At 39.7% G+C, this 20,557-nt stretch overlaps 2 protein-coding genes across 4 annotated transcripts; one reads left to right on the top strand and one right to left on the bottom strand.

The window, feature by feature from the left end:
- Positions 1-409: 409 nt before the first annotated feature.
- Positions 410-13,110, bottom strand: HAUS2 (HAUS augmin like complex subunit 2). Of its 2 annotated transcripts, XM_034993532.1 has the most exons (6): positions 12,949-13,110; positions 6,216-6,308; positions 5,803-5,872; positions 4,408-4,540; positions 3,076-3,184; positions 410-1,563 (listed from the first exon to the last, which is right to left on the bottom strand). In XM_034993532.1, the coding sequence occupies exons 1-6, from the start codon at positions 13,039-13,041 to the stop codon at positions 1,354-1,356; spliced, it is 708 nt and encodes a 235-aa protein (XP_034849423.1). In that variant the 5' UTR covers positions 13,042-13,110; the 3' UTR covers positions 410-1,353. The 2 variants fall into 2 exon arrangements, with proteins under 2 accessions (XP_034849423.1, XP_034849424.1); XM_034993533.1 differs by lacking the exons at positions 5,803-5,872; positions 6,216-6,308 and having other exon boundaries at positions 12,949-13,040.
- Positions 13,111-13,129: 19 nt separating this feature from the next.
- On the top strand, positions 13,130-19,034 carry LRRC57 (leucine rich repeat containing 57). Of its 2 annotated transcripts, none has more exons than XM_034993531.1 (6): positions 13,130-13,215; positions 13,464-13,569; positions 13,676-13,814; positions 14,387-14,655; positions 17,637-17,822; positions 18,239-19,034. In XM_034993531.1, the coding sequence occupies exons 2-6, from the start codon at positions 13,486-13,488 to the stop codon at positions 18,278-18,280; spliced, it is 720 nt and encodes a 239-aa protein (XP_034849422.1). In that variant the 5' UTR covers positions 13,130-13,215; positions 13,464-13,485; the 3' UTR covers positions 18,281-19,034. The 2 variants fall into 2 exon arrangements, with proteins under 2 accessions (XP_034849422.1, XP_034849421.1); XM_034993530.1 differs by having other exon boundaries at positions 13,138-13,373.
- The last annotated feature ends 1,523 nt before the right edge of the window (positions 19,035-20,557 follow it).

The raw sequence follows: 20,557 nt of genomic DNA, 5'->3' as shown, positions 1-20,557 counted from the left end.
CTGCCTTGGGCTCAGGTCATGGTCCCAGGGTCCTGGGATCAAGCCCTGTGTGGGGCTCCCTGCTCTGCAGGCAACCTGCTTCTCCCTCTCCCACTCCCCCCTGCTTGTGTTCCCTCTCTCGTTGTGTCCCTCTCTGTCAAATAAATAAATACAAAATCTTAAAAAAAAAAAAGATTTATTTGAGAGAGGGAGTGCGAGAGAGCACAGAGGGGAGGGGCAGAAGGAGAGGGAGCACGGAGCCTGTTGCAGGGCTTAATCCAGGACCCTGATAAGCTTAAACGACTGACCCTCCCAGGTGCCCCAATGTACTGCTCTTTTATATATACAATAATCTCGGGTAAAATATCTGAGCATTTTGTAAGGTAAATGTCTAAAAGTTTTACTATAACGTGCCTTTTTCTGTTCTTGGTTCTACCTTTCTTCTTTGCCTATCCTTAAGGCTGCCAGTGAACACCCTCAGGAATTTCTTCATGTCTCAGGGTTTTGAAGACCACCCCACCCCCACCCTGAGGTTTGATGTTTTGAGGATTCACAGGATTCAGTATATCACTGTATCCATGACTATGATTTATTACAACAAAAGCATACAGAGTAACAGCAAAGGAAAAGGTGCAAGGGACAAAGTCCAGGGGAATCCAAGCACAAGCTTCCAGAGTCCTCTGCTAGTGAAGTCACACAGGATATGCTTAATTCTCACAGCAACTAAGGTGTAACATGTGTGAAATGTCTTTCATGAAAGCTCATTAGAAATGCAGTGCCTAGGGTTATTATCATGGGCTAGCCACACAGGTATCTTCTGTTTAACATGTACCAAAATTCTAGACTCCCAGAAGGAAAGGTGTTCAGCACAAACCAAATTATACAAACACTTCAGGCATAGTGAGCAATTCATCAGTAATAGCAGAAGGAACCCTGTTGAAATCTAAATTCCTAGAAGCCAGGCAAGGACCAACTTTGTAAGCAAGCCTTTCAAAGGATAGCAGTCAGGCCTGTTATGTTTGCTCTTTTCTATACACTTAGTAACTATCCCACAGGAAAAATCAACATACTTTCACTTGCAAGAAGACTCTTCTAATTCAGAAACACGCATTTAAAAAGACTATTATGTCTGCTGTCTGAGATATGGCTAATGCATTCATGTTAATAAACTGTCATAGCTGTATTTGATTTTCAAGAGTTTTACTGAAAAGAATGAAAATATATGAAAAACAAAGGAAAACTCAATTTGGTCTCAGTGAACTTGAAATCTTAGTACTTCAATAGCAGCAGAGCCTCTAAATGCCCGTATTACAACTGGCTAGAAATAGACTTCACATGACTACATATAATTAGGCAAAAACTAACAGTTGACAATCACTTGGCATTAACAGTTTGGACATGAACTTCAGAAGCAAAAGGTAAAGAAGGCATTATAACATCATGTTTATGAAGATAATTTTCTTCTGCTAGTATTTTGGGGATACAAGAAGAAACTTCCTTTTGTTGTTCTCGCCACTTGAGTATATTCTCTGCCAGTTCTTCTGTTTCAGTCACCAACATATCCATTTTTGCTAATGCCATGCTCTGTAGTGTTTGAAAGAAGGGGAAAATAGGAGAAATTACATCTGTCATTAATACATCATTATTATATCATAAATGGTTATGATAGCAAAATGGTTATGATACCAAAAGTTCACACCTGACCTTTTCTAGCCCCTTAATACAAAGGCTTCTTAAAATTGTGTTCTCCCCACTTATTACAGAACATGCTTTTTATTTATGAGTTTACCTCTCCTTTGTCTTCAATTATCATCTCAAAGATGATGACCCATAATCTATATTGTAAAACCTACCTGCTTCCTAAAATTCAGTCCCATATTTGTCTAATGAATATCTCCACCTGAATGTACATTCAGTATCTCAAACTTTATTTTTTTTATTTTATTTATGATTTAATTGCAATTCAGCAATGACTGAAGATTTACTCTCTGTGGAAGGCATGTCAGAAAACAGTCATCAGCTTTTTGATTTCTTGATCCTACTCACCCTCAGGTCACCAAGGCTAGCTACTTCATTACTTTGGATGTGTCCCTTGTCCAAAGAGTAGACACATTCTAGAAATTTGACATCCCAAATCTCAAAGTTTACATAATCTTTTGTTTTCCTATGCTTTAAATCTTTTATCTGAATGCCTGTATTTATTCTCCAAGTTTCTCTGCCTTTGGTTCATTTGCCTAGTCCTCTAACCTACAGTTTATCAAACTTTAATGGGTGTAGGAATCACCTGAGGCCAAAGTGGAGTACCACTCTTCCCCAAAACGGCCAATGCTAATTTTCATGTCTTTCCTCACATTGCTGCTTTGGGCCAAACTATTCTTTCTGATGCAAATTTCACTGATTTTTCAAGATTCAGCTCACTACTAACCTCTACGTAAAACTTTACTGAAGTATTCTTACCTCCATTCTACTCCCAATTTCCCTAAAGTAGAAGCAATCCCTCCCTTTTCTTTGCTTAACAGACAGCATCTTCTTTATAATTCTCTGCTATATCCACTGCACAAAAATATTATAAAATAGAGAGTATCTCAGAGCTCACTAAACCTTGAGAATTTGAGGGCAGGGAGTAGTCGTATCTGTTTATCTCTCCTGATACCTATAGCATAACCCCTTGAACAATAAAGAGAACACATATTTATTAAATATTAGAATAAAACAATATAAAATGACTTCTAGAAAAGCTATAAAAAAGCCATCTTAATTTTAAAAAATACTTCATTTAGAATATTTACCATCAAAAAATTAAACAAAGGGGCACCTGGGCGGCTCGGTTAAGCGTCCAACTCTTGATTTTGGCTCAGGTCATAATCTCAGGGTTGTAAGATCAAACCCTGCCATCATGCTCTGCACTGGGTGTGGAGCCTGCTTAAGATTCTCTCTCTCTCTCTCTCTCTGCCCCTCCCGCCTTCTCCCTCTCTTAAAAAAAAAAAAAATTAAACAAAGAGATCACACATTTGAGATTCTAGTATAAAAGAACTAAAGACAGCCAAATGTAATGTGAAGTAGTTGAGACACTTAAATGCTACTGTTAATACTCACCATTTTCTTTAGATTTTCATCTAAATGTGGGATAGTTTTAATTGTTTCAAGATGGTTTTCTAATCTTTCAATGAAAGTTACTGCCAATTCCAGCAAATGTACCATGTCGCTAAAAGAGGGAGAAAAAAGTCAACTATTTTTTTTAGTTACTTTGTGTTCTCTTTTTTCTTTTCAATTAGGATTTTTAATACAAGATAAGAGAATTACAATCAACCCAGGGAGCCAATAATAACCTTTCTGCATTTATGGAAATACCAGTGATAAAAATGTCATTTTCTTTCACTTTAAGCAGAAACTAATTCATCATCCAAACAGAAAAAGAGAGACAACACTAATCATATCTGGTATCCAACCTAATATTAGACAAAACTTAATGTTAATCATTTTCTCATACAAGTAATTTCCCTAGATTAAATCTCATTCCATCTATTCATTCTCCATGAAAGGTGAATATAATAAGGATAATGTACTTGACTGAAACTGCCTACACCTAAAACCACTTTGAATCTTCGCATTTGCAAAATGCTTTAAAATCATTACTCAGTTCTTCTGATATATATAATGTTATAACATATACATTAATGGTATTTTACTATACTGAATAGATAACTGAATATATCCACAAGAATGGGATTTTTACATTTATTCTTTTACTACAAGATAACAAATCTGACACTTAAGAGAGGTACTGATTTGCTAAGGGTCAGCGAGTGAGGCACTGGTGGAAAAAGTTAGCAATCAGATCCCCAGATGTTTGATTCTTTACTATTGTTTATTATTATACTTGCAATATTGTATGGGGAAAAGAGCAACAGAAAGCATGCCCATTCTATGGATTGGGGGGCTGAGGTTAAAACCAATCATTTGCCCAAGGTTTTGAGGCATACAAACAGCAGAAATGAGAGTACAACTCGGTTTTTTTTCCTTTAGCTGACATGGTTTTCATCTCTCCCTGCTTACACTCCCTAAGAGAATTTTTACATATAGGCAACATTAACACAACAAGTTTACTTCATAGAAAATGGTCTATACATAATAAAAATAATTTTTACCCATCTTACTATATGTTATTGATCTAATTTCTTTCATTGAAGCCATTATATCATTCCCAAAACACACTGGGCAAAAGGCATGTCTTTTTCTTCACCACAGCTTAACTCTTTAAATGCAAAAGATTTTCTTTCTGGTTGTATGTATCAGCAATAAAAATGTTAACAGATACAGTCACTAATATATTGTTTAATGAATTACACTATGAAATAACTACTAGTCTAAACAAAAAATACCCTCAGGAAATATGTGTAACCATTAGTTTCTACTGTTTAGTTTAACCTGTGATAAACAGCTTCAACAGGCAAGTTTTCCTGGCACATGGGTTTCAACAGTCTTTGCCTGAGGGACCTCTTCTCTTTTAGCACTGCTTCCAAATGATTATTCATGCTTTGCAGAGTATGACACTTCTGAGCTATACAAACCAAAAACAGTAATCATAGTTAGCAATATGACAAGTTTCAAAATCACTAATTATTTTTTGCTTGGGTATGACACTATCAGTGTCAAAAATTAATCCATTTCCCTCCTAAATATCTCCTTTGCTATCTTTAATATCAAAACCACTTTGCTTTCAATGATTTTTCTCTTACTTTGCTTGCTGACACCAAATCCAGTGCTAAATTCTTTGTCTACATTATTCAACTCTACTCCTAGTTCACTTTTTATTTTTTAAAAGATTTTATTTATTTATTTGACAGAGAGAGACAAGCGAGAGAGGGAACACAAGTGGGGGGAGAAGCAGGCTTCTCGCTGAGCAGGGAGCCCAATTCAGGGCCCGATCCTAGGACCCTGGGTCATGACCTGAGCCAAAGGTAGACGCTTAACGACTGAGCCACCCAGGTGCCCCCTAATCCAGTTTTTATCGCCATAGCCGTATTCGTCACATAAAATCTCTTTTCTCATCTCTGCCTCTAACATTCTACATGAAATTAAAAAATAAACATGTCTTACAAGCTATTTCTGATTATTTCAATATTTTGCCTAGAATTCAGTTAATGGCTGCCAACTGACTCTTCTTTTAAATTTTTATTTTGAAAAATTTCAAACTTACAGAAAAGTTTCATTGAACTCCCACATACATTTCACCTAGACTCACCAACTGTTAACATTTAGCTACATTTTTTTTCCCCACATACTGAATACATGTATTTTTGCTGACCCATTTGAGAGTAAGTTGTAGATACCATGAACTTCTACCCCTAAAACTTCAGCATGTATTTCCCCACATAGGAAAATTCTCTTATGTAACTGTAAGTATCAAATTCAGAAAATTTAACAATGGTACAATACTACCAGTATTTAATACAGTCCATATTGACATACGACCAAGTAACTCAATAACATCCCTTATAGTAAAATAAATCTGTAATCAAGTATTCAATCCATGACCACATTGTGCTTTGGCTGTTGAGTCCCTCTAGTCTCCTTTAATCTGGAAAGTTCCTCAGCTTTTGTCTTCAAGCTTTCCTGAATTGGAGGAGCTCCTACCTGGGTCACTTTTCATGCTATTTGCACTAGTCAAACCAACAGGACTTCTATTTGAGCACAGAATAGAACACTTTATTAGCTTTGGGGCAATACCTGAAAAAATTATGGTATATCATAATGTATGATTAAGGTAATCCAAGAAAAAGTTGAAATTTCAATGATTACCCATTTCATCCAATTACTTACCCAAAAAGGAAGGATGAACAACATCGGCTGTATCTTTTTCTAGTCTTAAAAGTTCAATTTCCAGGTTTTTCTACATTAAGAAGAAAAATAACACTCAGCTCACGTAGAATGCTGCCCGAAGGCTTAAACTTTAGTAAAAAAGGCATAGTCTTTAACCCATGAATATTGAGGCGGGGAGAGAGGAGGATTCGTTATGAGAGCCCAGGGGATTTATTGAAGATTTTCATTTTGGTGTTCAAGCCCTATTGCTGCTACTGCTACTCTACTAACTACTACTATGACTATTACTACAAATAAGTAAAAACTTATCCAGCTATGTGCTAGACAATGTTCTAAGTGCAAGAGAACTGCTGCTGGAATCAATTTTTTTTCGTGTACTAGAAATAGAAAGTAAAAAGTCCAACATAATTTACCTGGTAGATTTCAGCTTGAATATCTGTGATCTGCTGTAGTCTAGAGAAGTTCGCAAAGTAAGAAGCTGATTTCTTGGATATATTTAACATCTCCTATTGGTAAATGAACAGAGAAAGCAGCAGTGTGTCACAAAAAGTTTCTGTGTGCATTGGAATAGCATACCCATGGGCTTAAAACATGAGGATTTATTATGTCCAACACTGCCCTTAAAAAATGATGTACAGAGTTTAACAGTAGCAATGTATATTTGTTTTTATGTTTTGGGTTTTTTTTTTAAAGATTTTATTTATTTATTTGACAGAGAGAGACACAGTGAGAGAGGGAACACAAGCAGGGGGAGTGGGAGAGGGAGAAGCAGGCCTCCCACCAAGTGGGGAGCCCAACGCGGGGCTCGATCCCAGGACCCTGAGACCATGACCTGAGCCGAAGGCAGACACCTAACGACTGAGCCACCCAGGCGCCCCATATTTCCTGTTTTTAAAATATTCACTGTCTGGGTACCTGAGTAGCTCAGTGGGTTAAGCGTCGGACTCTTGGTTTTGCCTCAGGTAGTGATCTTGGGGTCCTGAGATTGAGCCTGGCATTATCCTCTGTGCTCATCGTGGAGTCTGCCTGGGATTCTTTCCCTCTTCCTCTCCCTCCCCCTCTGCCCCTCAGCCTGCACATGCTCTCTCATTTTAAAATAAATAATCTTTTTTTTTTTTTTAAGATTTTATTTATTTATTCAAGAGAGAGAGACAGAGTGCAGGGAGCCCAATAGGGGGCTCGATCCCAGGACACTAGGATCATGACCCCAGCTGAAAGCAGACAGTTAACTGACTGAGCCATCCAGGCGCCCCTAAATAAATCTTAAAAAAAAAAAAAAAAGAATTATGTTCTTAAAAAAAAAAAGGCACTAAATATTCACTATCACAAATCCTTTGGCCAAATATTTAAAAATTAGAAAAACAAGACTTAATCACTTTGCCTATTTCCTAAAGTACTATGCACAATACATCTGAATTAGTGACAGCTATCAGAGAAGGCTAAGGTTAAGAAGGATAAGCTTGAAGTTGTTGGAGAATTACCTCTACACAAATCAACAAAACCTGGTTTCTGACCTTCCTGGGGCTAAAATCAAATACTTTCCCACCATGGAATCATTTATCTGATTCATTAAATGACCTCTATTGGCTATAACTCATTCATACTGTCTCTTTTCACATACTCACTCTCTTAAAAGAATGTTTTGTCCAGGTGGAATTATTCTTCTAAAAAGCTTACCCGCTCCTTTTTATCCTTTAATTCCATGCAAAATATTGCTTGCAAATATTGCCTCCTTAAATTGCAGGTTACTTCAGAATAAGAATATTGTTCATCCCCTGGCTTGATCCATAATTTTCTGTATCCTCTTCTTTTTTTCAAGAATATTAGCACATTTAGAGATCTTTAGAGATCTTATAGGCAAAGGGTTGGGAAATGATAGTCCATGAACTAAATGCAGCCCACTGCCTGTTTCTGTACAGCCCATAAGCTAAGAATGGTTTTTATATTTTTTAATGCTGGGTAAAAAAGAAAAACAGTGTTTTATGACATATGAAAACAACATGAAATTCAAATTTCAGGATCCAGAATAAACTCAACTGCTCCCATTCATTTACTTATTATCTCTGGCTTCTTTCATACTACAATAGACTAGATGAAACCATATTGACCTAAAAGCCTCAGATACTCACCCTCTGGTCCTTAATAGCAAAAATTTGCTGACCAAAGATAACCAATTTTATAAGCGTTTACTGAGTAAGACACTCGAAGATTGAAGAATGGATGGGAAGGAAAAGGTATTCTAGTACTAACATATATGTGAAAAGGAGGGGAAGATGAATCTGAAAACATAGTTTCCTACATAATTGTGGAAGATCTTGATAGCTGTGACAAGCAATTATAATGCAGGAAATGAGAGTAATTCAAGGTTTCCTGGTGAAGAAGTAACATGATCATATATAGTACATATTTTAGAAATGTAAATGGGGATAGTATGGAAAATAACACTAATGAGGCTGGGGGGGACAGTAAGGAATAGGGAGTGACTACTTAATGAGTATGGGGTTTTCCCTGGGGATAAAGTTTTGAAAGTAGTTTCACAACATTGTGACTGTACTTCATGCCACTGAATTGTACACTAAATTTAAGATGGTTAAAATGGTAAATTTTATGAGCATTTTACCACCAAAAAAACTCGCCACTGGGGTGCCTGGGTGGCTCAGTCATTAAGCATCTGCCTTCGGCTCAGGTCATGATCCTGGAGTCCTGGGATCGAGCCCCACATCGGATCAAGCCTCCCATCGGGCTCCCTGCTCAACAGGGAGTCTGCTTCTCCCTCTGCCCCTTACTCTGCTCATGCTCTCTCTCTCTCAAATAAAATCTATTAAAAAAAAAACAAACAAAAAAACCCATCACTCTGGTAACTAGCCAACAACATAAAACAAACAAACAAAAATACTAGGTGAGAGATAGGACTGGAGGTTGAATATTTAGACAAGTGGCTACTACAGCATTCCAGGTGAGAAGATGAGAATGTGGACTAGGTCAGTAGCAGTTAAAAAAGGAAAAGGAAGGCAGAGATGTGAATCCCTGGAGAGATGAAACGGATAAATCCTGGTTGATATGGGGTACTAGGGATAAAGTCAAGTCAATATTGACTCTGAGGGGACGCCTGGGTGACTCAGTTGGTTAAGTGTCTGCCTTCGGCTCAGGTCATGATCCCAGGGTCCTGGGATCCAGTCCCGCCATCGGGCTCCTTGCTCAGCGGGGAGCCTGCTTCTCCCTCTGTCTGCCACTCCCCCTGCTTGTGCTCTCAATATATCAAATAAATAAAATCTTAAAAAAAAAAATATTGACTCTGAGGATCGCTAGTGACTGGACAGAAAGATACGCCACGCATTGAGGAAGATAACACAAGATACTTTACTGATGGCAAAATTGAGGTCTGGGGGAGAAAAGTATTAGTTTAATTTCATTCTATAAATATATATCATGGCTGAAATGAGGATGAATCTAATCTACTGAATTTCCATCATATCAGCATAACTCTTTCACTCTTCTTTTCTGCTCTTAGGTAGAAGGTAAATAAAAAGTAAAACATCTCCCATTTCTCACTGTAACTTACTCATTCTCTGGTATCTCTTCATCCCTCCTGTGTATACGCTAATCTTAACTACACACATGGAAACTAGTAAACTGTTGGGTTCAACAGCAGGGTAATGGAGCTTAGCCAAGAACATGTAAGAGAAACCAATGGAAAATAATGTTCAAGGGAGAGCCAAAAGGAGAGAGGAAAGAAAGAGTAGCCAAATTTCTCTAATAAATAGAAATTCTAACTACTTGAGGATTGTGACTTAGCCTTATATCTTAAAAAAAAAAAAAGCAAGGATTGGGGAATATAGAAAAGTTTTTACTGTTGACTACTGCTATTATATATTATATACTTTACATGCCAGTAGGGTAAAGGGACACTGAAAATGAAAGGATCCTGAAAAGGGAGTCTGTTTAAGGTATTTCTGTTCATTCTGTTGCTAGGCACAAGAAGCTAAAATCCAAGACTTTTATGTATAATATAAAAATCCTGATAACACTGTGTACAAAAAATATATATGTATAAACTTGTGTCTTTGGGCATCCTTTCTTCTTTTTTGTCCTTTCTACTTCATACTGAATTCTAGCTGAGGGACATTAAAAGGGAGACGTATAGCAGAGAAATTAAAAGCAGAGGCTTTAAAATGGGGGAGGGGATATAGAGGTGGGCAGGACACACTGAGAAAATAAGATTTATATATATAGATGTATAAACATACATATAAATATGTAAACTATATATATGTCTATATATATCTCTATATAGTGTATGTATGTATGTATTTGATTGAGCTATCATGACTCACTAAAGCTTGTCAGAAAAATAGCTAGGATGTAAGGCCAATAAAGCAGTCCTAGGGCAATCAAGGGCACCTGGGTGGCTCAGTCGTTAAGCGTCTGCCTTCAGCTCAGGTCATGATCCCAGAGTCCTGGGATGGAGCCCCGCATGGGGCTCCCTGCTCCGCAGGAAGCCTGCTTCTCCCTCTCCCACTCCCCCTGCTTGTGTTCTCTCTTTCTCTCTCTCTGTCAAATAAACAAAATCTTTAAAAAAAAAAAAGCAATCCTACGGCATAAACAAAAACAAATACCCCATTTATCCTACAGAGAGTTACCTATAACTTTCTTTCACTAAATCATTCCTTAATGGATATAGATCAAAACAAAATAAAACTCAAACAAGCTATATTTTCTGGAAGAGTTGCATCATATCACAATTTTAAGCATCACTTGATTTTTTAATGCAAATGGGATGATGTGCACTTAAGGGATGGACTAAAGAGATCATATAACATTATTTTGAAAGAACCAATGCTAAATCCTTCTAATAAGAATAGATTTTCATATGTAAAGTTTGCTTAAAGTAAAATCATACTACAAATCTGTGAAGTTTCCTCATTGGGACTAGTTGTGTAGTAAGATTGTAAGATGGTCTTAAAGAGCTATGGATTGGCAGATTTTACCTGAGGCAAAACAGGTAACTGTCTAATGAATGCCAGTTGGGACACTAGGAAGAGCCTCTTCAAAACAACTTCTACCCCAACAAACAGCTGACTTATCAATGTCAAAATTCTCTTAGGTGTTTATTTCTCAAACCAATACACTCTAGAGGGATAAGTCCCAAATGTCTTACAGTATGAGTTTACCAAATTACTTTGTTACAGAACTAAACAATGCAGTGAGACTACCAGGTGATTTGGTAGGAAGAAAACACATAAGAGAAGGTGAGAACTGAGGGAGTGCTGTAGTTATGTTTTGCCTATTTTCCAATGCATTCATCTGTACCCCTCCCCCAAAATCCTTAAATTCTGGTTACTGGAACCTCGACTAATCTACAAGAATTCTTCATCAGAAGTTTAAACTCTCAAGATAGTGTCATAGTATCATCTACCACAGTTCATCTTAGAGATGATACAATGTGTCAGAAAAGGGAGCTCTGTGATCTATTTCACTGGTTGAGTGACCTTGGGTAAATTTCTTGATCTCGGGGCGCCTGGGTGGCTCAGTCTCTTAAGAGTCTGCCTTCAGCTCAAGTCATGATCCCGGGGTCCTGGGATCAAGCCCCACATCAGGCTCCCTGATCGGCGGGAAGCCTGCTTCTCCCTCTGTCTCTGCCCCTTCTCCCCACTCGTGATCTCTTTCTTTCTCTCACTCTCAAAAAAAAAAAAAAAATTTCTTGGTCTCCTTACGCCTTAGTTCCATTAAAAAAAAAAATTATTTATTTATTTGAGAGAGAGAGAGCGCGCGCGCGCAAGTGAGCAGGAGGGGCAGAGAGGGAAAGGAGAATGGTAGACTCCCTGCTAAGCGCGGAACCCCAGGTGGGGCTCCATGCCAGGGCCCTGGGCCAAAATCAAGAGTCAAGAGTCGGAGGCTTAATCAACGGAGCCACCCAGGCGCCCCTTTACTTTCTTCATCTTAAAAATAGTGTACAGTAGGGGTGCCTGGGTGGCTCAGTTGTTGGGCGTCTGCCTTCGGCTCGGGTCATGGTCCCAGGGTCCTGGGATCGAGTCCCACATCGGGCTCCCTGCTCTGCGGGGAGCCTGCTTCTCCCTCTCCCACTCCCCCTGCTTGTGTTCCCTCTCTCGCTGTGTCTCTCTCTGTCAAATAAATAAAATCTTTAAAAAAAAACATAGTGTACAGTAGGAGCTCCTGGGTGGCTCCCTGGGTTACGCCTCCCACTCTTGATTTCGGCTCAGGTCCTTATCTCAAGGTCCTGGTATGGAGCCCCACCCCCTGCTCAGCTGAGCAAGGAGTCTGCTTGAGATTCTTTCCCTCTGCCCCTCCCCACCCTCTTTCTCTTTTATAAATAAATAAATCTGTAAAAAAAAAAAAGTGTAAGGTACAATTCTCTAATGACTCTTCTAAGTATACAAAGTTATGTATTTTCCATAAGTCTTCCATCATGTTCATACAGCTAATCTCTCCGTATGATTTTACCTTTCTACTTCTCCGTTTCCTTTTTAGAGAAAATCCTCAACTTGCTCGTTATCTCAAAATTTCTTTCCCTCCATCTCACTTTCCCCATTCCCTTGTCACTTGGATTCCATTATTCTCTCATATCTTTAATTTCTCCTAAAACTACAACCGCTGGGACTAATCTGCCTCTTCTCTGATAATTACTCCCCTCCTGCATTCACGTTCCAAGGTCTTTCGGGTCTTTCTCAACATTTTTAAAAATTTCTTTATTTTCTGCCTTTAAAGTTGCATGCTTCCCCTGACGCTCTCCTGTACCCAGCGTCTCCCGCCCCAAACACGCTTCAATACCTCACACAAACAAGCGTTGTTTGGCAACGTTTGTGTTTTAACACTTACCCGTATTTCCCAACCCCGCACGCATTACAATATACAGGCGGTATCACTGGGTGAGAAAAAAGCGGGGGAAGACTGATCTTTATTGTCTCTCACGAACTGACCCAGGATAACTCGCCCGCAGACACCTGAAACTCGTCTGCTCGGAGCCCCGCTTTGGCACAACCACTGCAGAACCGTCGCTACTGCTGCCTGCAAGGGCCTCCACCTGCCTCCACTCCGGCACAGCCCCCACCCAGCACCACCACCTCACAGCCATCTTCTGTCGCCACCGCCGGCACCCCCTTAATGACGCCATCGCCGCCCACGCACCTGAGTGACCATCCCCGAAGCTACAAAATGGTCCAGCAGCAGCCCGGCGGCACTCGGCGCGGACGCGGGATCCCAAGGGTTCGCAGCAGCCATGGCTGGGACCCACCTCCCCGGCCGGCGCGAAAAGTGAGTGTGAAGCACGGAGAACCCGCGGCGCGGGGCGATGACGTCACAGGGCGTTTCGGCCCGGGCGGAAGCGCGGCGAGCGCATCCCGGGGGAGAGCGGGCCGCGGCTCGTCCCTTGCTTAGCCGGCTGTGAGCTGAGGGGTAGGAGACGCGTCCGGCGCTCCCTGATTGTTCGTAGGCTCCGGCGGCGTCAGGCCTCGGAACAGCTGTAAAAGCTGTTGGCCCCGGTGGTCTGGTGGTTCTTCCCTTTCTTCCGTGCGACTTTTAGTTGGTCCCCAAGATCTGGGCGTCGGCAGGAGGTGACAGCTTGGGCACGAGACCAGCCGAGAGGCGGATGGGATGGCTGGATGCCTGGACTGAGCGGTGACAGCTGCGCTTCCTTCCTGCAGGGACCCGAGCCGCGGCCCTAGGATGGGAAACAGTGCCCTCCGCGCTCATGTGGAAACCGCGCAGAAAACTGGTGTCTTTCAGCTTAAGGACCGTGGGCTGACCGAGGTGAGACCGGGAGGGGGCCGACCGGGGAAATTAAAGGGAGAGGGACGGCGGGGGTGGTGAAGTTAATCGGTGAGGAATTCTCCGCGCTGTGAACCCCTTTCTCCAGTTCCCCTCAGAGTTGCAGAAGCTGACCGGCAATCTAAGGACCATCGACCTGTCCAACAACAAGATCGAGAGCCTACCGCCTATGATTATAGGAAAGTTCACTCTGCTGAAGAGCCTCTCCTTGAACAACAACAAACTGAGTATGGCTTTTGCGCCTGGGAAGCTTTTGCTAGTGATCAGCTGTTGAGAAGGGTGGTTTTCTCTTACAAGCTGATTTTTGTTGTTGTTATGAAACCGTACTGAGAGCTCAAGACGCAGGAGGATATCAGAGTCCTTGAAGCTATCTCTTGTAATTACATCTACCCGCCTCCTCTGGTGGTGTAATGATTGGTACTGGCTTAATTTGGACTTGAAAGGAAAGACCATCTTTGGGATGTGATGTAAACAGAGCTAATTTTGCTGCCAATTTAGAAAGGGGGATGGAATGGGATGGGGAGGGCCTAACAAATGCCACAAAATTGCTGTCGGATCCTGCAGAGGTCCTTTTACAAGAGGAGCCCAATATACACATAAACACTTTCCTGTATTTTGATGGCACCCTCACTTTCTGAAGACTATGTTGGTAAAATGCAATACTTAAAAATGGCACATGTGGGAATTTTATGTGTTATCAGTAGGAGGCATATAAGGTGGCCATATAGTTTTTCTAAACTTTGTCTAAGGTATGTCTCAGCTGTATCAGATTCAGGTTTTTAATTTTTTTCTTTGCCAGCTGTTCTTCCTGAGGAGTTATGCAATCTGAAAAAACTAGAGATGCTAAGCCTAAACAACAATCACTTGAGAGAGTTACCATCTACCTTTGGGCAACTGGCAGCCCTCAAGACCCTGAGCCTCTCTGGGAACCAGCTACGAGCACTGCCACCACAGCTCTGTAGCCTACGGCACTTGGATGTGGTGGATCTCTCCAAGAACCAGATTCGGAGCATACCTGACTCAGTGGGGGAGCTGCAGGTCATCGAGCTCAATCTCAACCAGAACCAGGTCTAGAGCTTAAGGGTTTTTTTCCTACATCATGTGGATTTACAGTCTCCTGTTTAATCCATTCTTTGCTAAACTGTAGTCATGGAGCTGGGTATCAGGCTAGATGAGCAGTATAGTCCATGGGCTGGACTAATTTCAAAGCTAAAAGTGCTATGGAATTAGTTGAGACACTGCGTGTTTGTGTGTTGCATAGGTGTTTTTAGGAGAGTGGGATGCGTAATGGGGTGAGATAATTTCAAAAGTTAAACTGTCTCACAAATCTTGGAGAATTCAGATCCTCCACAAATATGCCTCTAATCACCTAGCAAGGAGCTATGTCGGGTGGGGTGGAAAAGAGGCTTTAACTCATAGGTTCTTGGAGTTGGACAAGAGATAATTAATTGTCCCTTTTTTGACATCTTTGTCCAGTGTGTCCTGCTTATACTGAAAATTCATAACTGACAGGCTTTCTGGCCCATTTCATTGTTGGACAGCTTTAATTGAAATATTTGAAATTTGTTTCCATTACTTTGGAAGCTCTGGTTAATATGTATCTGACTGGAGAAATAATCCTTGGTCTAGACATAAGGCTTAAATGATGAAACATTAAACATAGTGAGACTAGGTGGCCTTTATTTTTTTAGTGCCTACAGTTCTAGATTTGCACGGTCCAATACAATAGCCACATATGGCTGTTAAAATTCATTTAATAAATAAAATCTTAAAAAATATGGGCGCCTGGGTGGCTCAGTTGGTTAAGCGACTGCCTTCGGCTCAGGTCATGATCCTGGAGTCCTGGGATTGAGTCCCGCATCGGGCTCCCTGCTCGGCAGGGAGTCTGCTTCTCCCTCTGACCTTCCTCCTTCTCATGCTCTCTGTCTCTCATTCTCTCTCTCTCAAATAAATAAATAAAATCTTTAAAAAAAATAATAATAATAAATTAGATTTAAAAATTAAGTTCCTCTGTTGCCACTAGCTATATTTCAAGTGCTCAAAAGCCGGATGTGGCAACCATATTGAACCACAAAGATATAGATTTCAATCACTGCCAAGTTTTATTGTATAAAACTGTTCTAGATTGTAGTAATCTTACATTATGATAAAATTCAGTCTGTCTTGAGTAGATTGCCTCACCTTTTCCATGAAAGTGGATATTCTTGTATGTTGAGCTTTTGGGGAAAAAAAAAATGTGAATATTTGAAAAAAACTTCTGGGAAAACATTGTTCAAGAAATACTAGCTGCACACTCACCCCATTCACCTAGGCTGCTGCCCTATAATCACTGGTTCTGATTTTAGCGTGGACCACATTAACCAGAAGAGCTTGTGAAGAGATCACTGGGCCCCTACCCTCCGTGTTTGTGATTGAGTAGGTCTGGAGTGGGGTCTGAGAATTTACTTTTTTTTTAATTTTTTAATTTTTTATTATTTTTTAATTTTTATTATTTTTTAAAGATTTTATTTATTTGACAGAGAGAGAGCACAGATAGAGTGGCAGGCAGAGGGAGAGGGAGAAGCAGGCTCTCCGCTGAGCAGTGAGCCTGATGCGGGGCTCAATCCCAGGGCCCTGGGATCATGACCTGAGCTGAAGGCAGACGCTTAACCGACTGAGCCACTCAGGTGCCCCTAAAATTTTTTTATTAACATATAATGTATTATTTGTTTCGGGGGAGAATTTACATTTTTTAAGGTTTTTATTGGGATGCCTGGGTGGCTCAGTTTCTTAAGGGTCTGCCTTCTGCTCAGGTCATGATCCCAAGGGCCCTGGGATCAAGTCCCCCATCGGGCTCCTTGCTCAGTGGAGCCTGCTTCTCCCTCTGCCTGTCCCTCCCCCTGCTTGTGCACGTGAGTGCTCTCTCTGACAAATAAAATCTTAAAAAAAAATTACAAGATTTTTATTTTAGAGAGAGTGCGTGCACGTGCACACACAAGCATGGGGAGGGGCAGAGGGAGAGGATCTCAAGAAGACTCCTGGATGAAGGTGGAGTCCAAGGTGGGGCTCCATATCACAACCCTAAGATCATGACCGGAGCCGAAATCAAAAGTCGGACACTGAACCGACTGAGCCACCCAGGCGCCCCTGAGAATTTATATTTCTAACAAGTTCCCAGGTGATGGTCTGAAATGATACCAGGTAGAGTAAATATAATTTGGTGACTTGGAGCATTTAAAGGGCAAAAGAAGTGAATGAATCAAAGATAATTGTTCAAGGGCCTAAAAGAGTGGTGCTACTGAGTGGAGAAGCTGAGTCAATTATGATGGTGACTCATCCCAACAGAAATGTTTTATTAAAAATTGGAGACATGGGAGTGGAATAGACATGAGTAGATATGAATATAGATACAGATTTTCAGGTCTTAACAGAATTGATAGCTTTAAGAAAGGATGAGCTTTTTAGGAGGAAGTTTAGAAAGAAGATCCAATATTAGAGACTGCTGCTTGAAAATGTCCATAGGAACAAGGGGGCGGGGGAGCCAAAAATCAGCAATAATTCAAAAGAAGAAAAGTCCAATATTTAGGTACAAGGAGTTTCAAAAAAGTGGTAGATGATAGTCAAATCCAATAGGGAATGAGGACAGTGAATCCTTGACTTTGGCAGTATAGCGGTCAGCATCTATGTACACATAAAAGATAGGCAGTAAATGTAAATGCACCAAAATGTTTATGGTGGTAGATAAGAGGTAACTTTTTTCTTTAAACTTATGTGATGCTCAAATTTTCTGTAATGAACAGTGCTTTTATTAGGACACTTCTGTTTCTAAAAAGCCACCAGTAACCTTCAAACAGCATCTTTTTCCAAAAAGTGGAGGAGTAACAGAAGCTAGATAGCATAGGCTTTGGAAATGGGTAGGTGGTGAGAAAATGGAGGCGGTAAAAGAAAGAACTAGGACAAATGGTTAAGTTTTTGTTTTAATTTAGTAAAAAAAAAAAAAACAAAACACATAAAAAACATTATAGTAGTGCTTTTACTTTTTCCTATGATTCTTTTTTGTTGTTCAATAGATATCTCAGATCTCAGTAAAGATATCTTGCTGTCCTCGCCTTAAAGTTCTTCGCCTGGAAGAGAACTGTCTTGAGCTCAGCATGCTTCCACAGAGCATTCTCAGTGATTCCCAGATCTGTCTGCTTGCTGTGGAAGGCAACCTTTTTGAAATAAAGAAACTTCGAGAACTGGAAGGATATGATAAGGTATGTATTAGTGTACTTCATCATTGTTCCAGAGATAATGGTGAAGTAACCCACATAAACATTTATAGCTACAGGATATATGCATAATCCTGTTTATGTCAACAGGATTTGTTCCCCATTTTGGAGGTGGATTCTAAAAATTAGCCAAATGGTATTGTGCCAAGGTAACTTTTCCTCCAGGTAGCTTATTGTAAAGCATTTTGTCTTTTGATGGGTGTCTTATTAAAATATAAGGGAAAAACCCCAAAGCTATGTGCTTTAAATCTGCATTTAGAATAGGTCGATTTTTAAGGAAATGAAAAAGACCATATCCAATAAAAATCTAAATGAAAAAAAAATCACAAAATCCTAATTAAAAAATAGGCTAATATTTGCTTGTGCCAAAATACCACATATTCTTCTTTTATGATTTTTAGTACATGGAGAGGTTCACAGCCACTAAGAAGAAGTTTGCATGATGTTCTCCAGGAGCACGGGAACCTTACAGGACACTGACATGGAATCTCTTGCAATCTGGCTGAATCAAAGGGTCCTGTTGTCAAGGATTATCTGCAGTAAGGAGATGATACTCCTGCAGATATTTCAATGATCTTTTCCCTTTCCAGGGCTCGTCTTAAGCAAGCTAAAAAATCAAGGGACAGTAAGACTCCTCCATTTTGAGTCATGGATAAGGGTAAAGGACAGTGTTGATCATCAAAACCTCCATTAGTCTGGCTTTAAGAAAAACAGTAGCTCATTGTTATTTATACAATGAGGGGATGCTGCTTGGTCACAGAATCACTCCGTATCACAGCTTGAAATTTCATGTTTAGTTTCAGTGTATGAACTTTCATAAAGTCAGTTGCCATTCCACCTGTGTTAACATTTCATATTTTTATGAAATATAGTTTGTGAGAGGCTACTATGGTTAATCTAGGATTTATGATTTTATTTCAGTCCATCAGTTCAATCGCAGTGTGTATACTTGGAATTTAGAATGTACATAAATATGTGACTGTTTTGATTAAAAGTATATTTTGTCAGAGAAGCACCAACACACTAAGAGATGTTCCCCAAGGCTGCAGTAGCAAATTTTTTACTATTGCATGTGCCTTACTGGTAGAGGGCTCTGAAGAGCTAAAACCATATATGCAAAATTTGTAAGATACAAAGGGTTGTAATAATCAAGATTTTCCTGAAGCTTTTTTAGAAATAATGTCTTATTTCTGGTAATCCTTTTCCCTTTTTGTCTTTATAATTCTAATCAAATTACCTATCAAAAATCTCCTACAATATTTTAAAATAACCTATGTTTATAAAGTTTATTCTCTGGATGAGAGAATATACTAAATAAAGAATTTTTAATGAACTTCGGCTGGAAAAAGTGCTAATCCTCAAAGGAAGAAGACAGGAGAACTTTAACCTGTATGTGGCCCTTTGTTTGAAAGTAAACTGATTAGAAAGAAATGTTTCATAAGGTGCAGGAGTACTGAAATGCCTTCATGTGACTGATAAGCATTTTGCAGTACTAAAACCATGCTTATTAAGAGAAACTGAAAGTACAAAGGTAGATGATGTCAGGTTGTTACTGACATGAACATTTCGGCAACTACCACTCTCAAATATTCTGAGGTTTTGCCTTTGGCGGGGCAATTTAGCATGTATTGTCAGTTCTTGTTTTATAAACCTAGTCTAACCATTAAGTCAGTAGATCACAACAGCTTAGTGTTTATATGAGGAAGTCTTTCTGACTTTAAATCTGATCCGTATTCTAAATCTGATCCATATTCTCTATTTCCCATGTTATTTTCTGTTTCTCAACATGGGGAGGGATGGGCTGCCAGTTTATTGTTAGCAACTGAGTTTTGCTTTTTGTAAACTTCAATGCTTAATCTTTTTGGTCTACTAAACAATGTTTCTCTAGATTTTTTATCAGTGCTTAACATCTAATAAATCAGAGCTTCTAAAGTAAACAACTTAAATGTCCCCAGACATTTAATTAATTGGAGTTAAAAATATCCCCCATCTCTGAGAATCAGTGACTGCTAGCTTTCACAACTTGTACCTAGCCTTATTTCCAGATACCCTTTCTTCACTCTTATTTAACCTGCCCAGTCATACCAGATTATTCTCCTTAAATCCACAGTGCAGTGTCTCCCCTGTAACTGCCTTTACATTGTTTGCTCAGTCAGGAATGTCTTCTCTCACTAACGTGCTCCATCTATCTAAAACCCATTTTAAGTCTAAGCCAAATTAATTGCTCCCCCATCTGTTATGATAGCACTTCTCACATTCTATATTCATCTGTTTCTTGCTAGAATGAGCTACTTGTGTGCAGGAACTATGTAAAGTAACATGCCCAGATTTATAACACACAAGTATTTAGGCTTGCCTATGAGCTAACATAACAAAGTTGGTTAACTTGTGTGTGGTCTGGAGACCCATATTCTAGTTTGGCCACCAGCCCTAAGTCACCCACATTCTTTTAGAGCTTGGTTGGAAGTCAGTGTAGTATATTAAGCTCATGGGCCTTGGAGTTAGAAAGATCCTGGTTTGAATACACAGTCTGTCATTTACTAGCTTTGTGAATCTGAGCAATTTATGCTCATCTGTAATATGGTGAATACCTCCAACCTTTCAGATTTGTTATGAGGATATGGTAAAAAGATACATAAAGGCATTTTAGCAGGGTGCCCACAATAGAGTAAGCAATCAATAAATGGTGCCATTTATTTCATCTGTAAAGCATTAAAATA

Source organism: Mirounga leonina, unplaced genomic scaffold (assembly GCF_011800145.1).
Source record: "Mirounga leonina isolate KUSES-001 unplaced genomic scaffold, KU_Mleo_1.0 Mir_91, whole genome shotgun sequence".
Classification (NCBI taxonomy): Eukaryota; Metazoa; Chordata; class Mammalia; order Carnivora; family Phocidae; genus Mirounga; species Mirounga leonina.
The sequence above is the reverse complement of the archived record's forward strand: the minus strand, read 5'-3'. Positions and strand labels throughout refer to the sequence as shown.

Coding starts and splice junctions, on each gene's coding strand:
- LRRC57 (XM_034993531.1), top strand. CDS start 13,486: ATGGGAAACAGTGCCCTCCGCGCTCATGTGGAAACCGCGCAGAAAACT. Junction 13,815..14,386: donor CTTGAACAACAACAAACTGA/GTATGGCTTTTG, acceptor TTTCTTTGCCAG/CTGTTCTTCCTGAGGAGTTA. Junction 14,656..17,636: donor TCAATCTCAACCAGAACCAG/GTCTAGAGCTTA, acceptor GTTGTTCAATAG/ATATCTCAGATCTCAGTAAA.
- HAUS2 (XM_034993532.1), bottom strand. CDS start 13,041: ATGGCTGCTGCGAACCCTTGGGATCCCGCGTCCGCGCCGAGTGCCGCC. Junction 4,541..5,802: donor TGTTCATCCTTCCTTTTTGG/GTAAGTAATTGG, acceptor TGGTTTGTATAG/CTCAGAAGTGTCATACTCTG. Junction 1,564..3,075: donor ATGAAAATCTAAAGAAAATG/GTGAGTATTAAC, acceptor CAAACACTACAG/AGCATGGCATTAGCAAAAAT.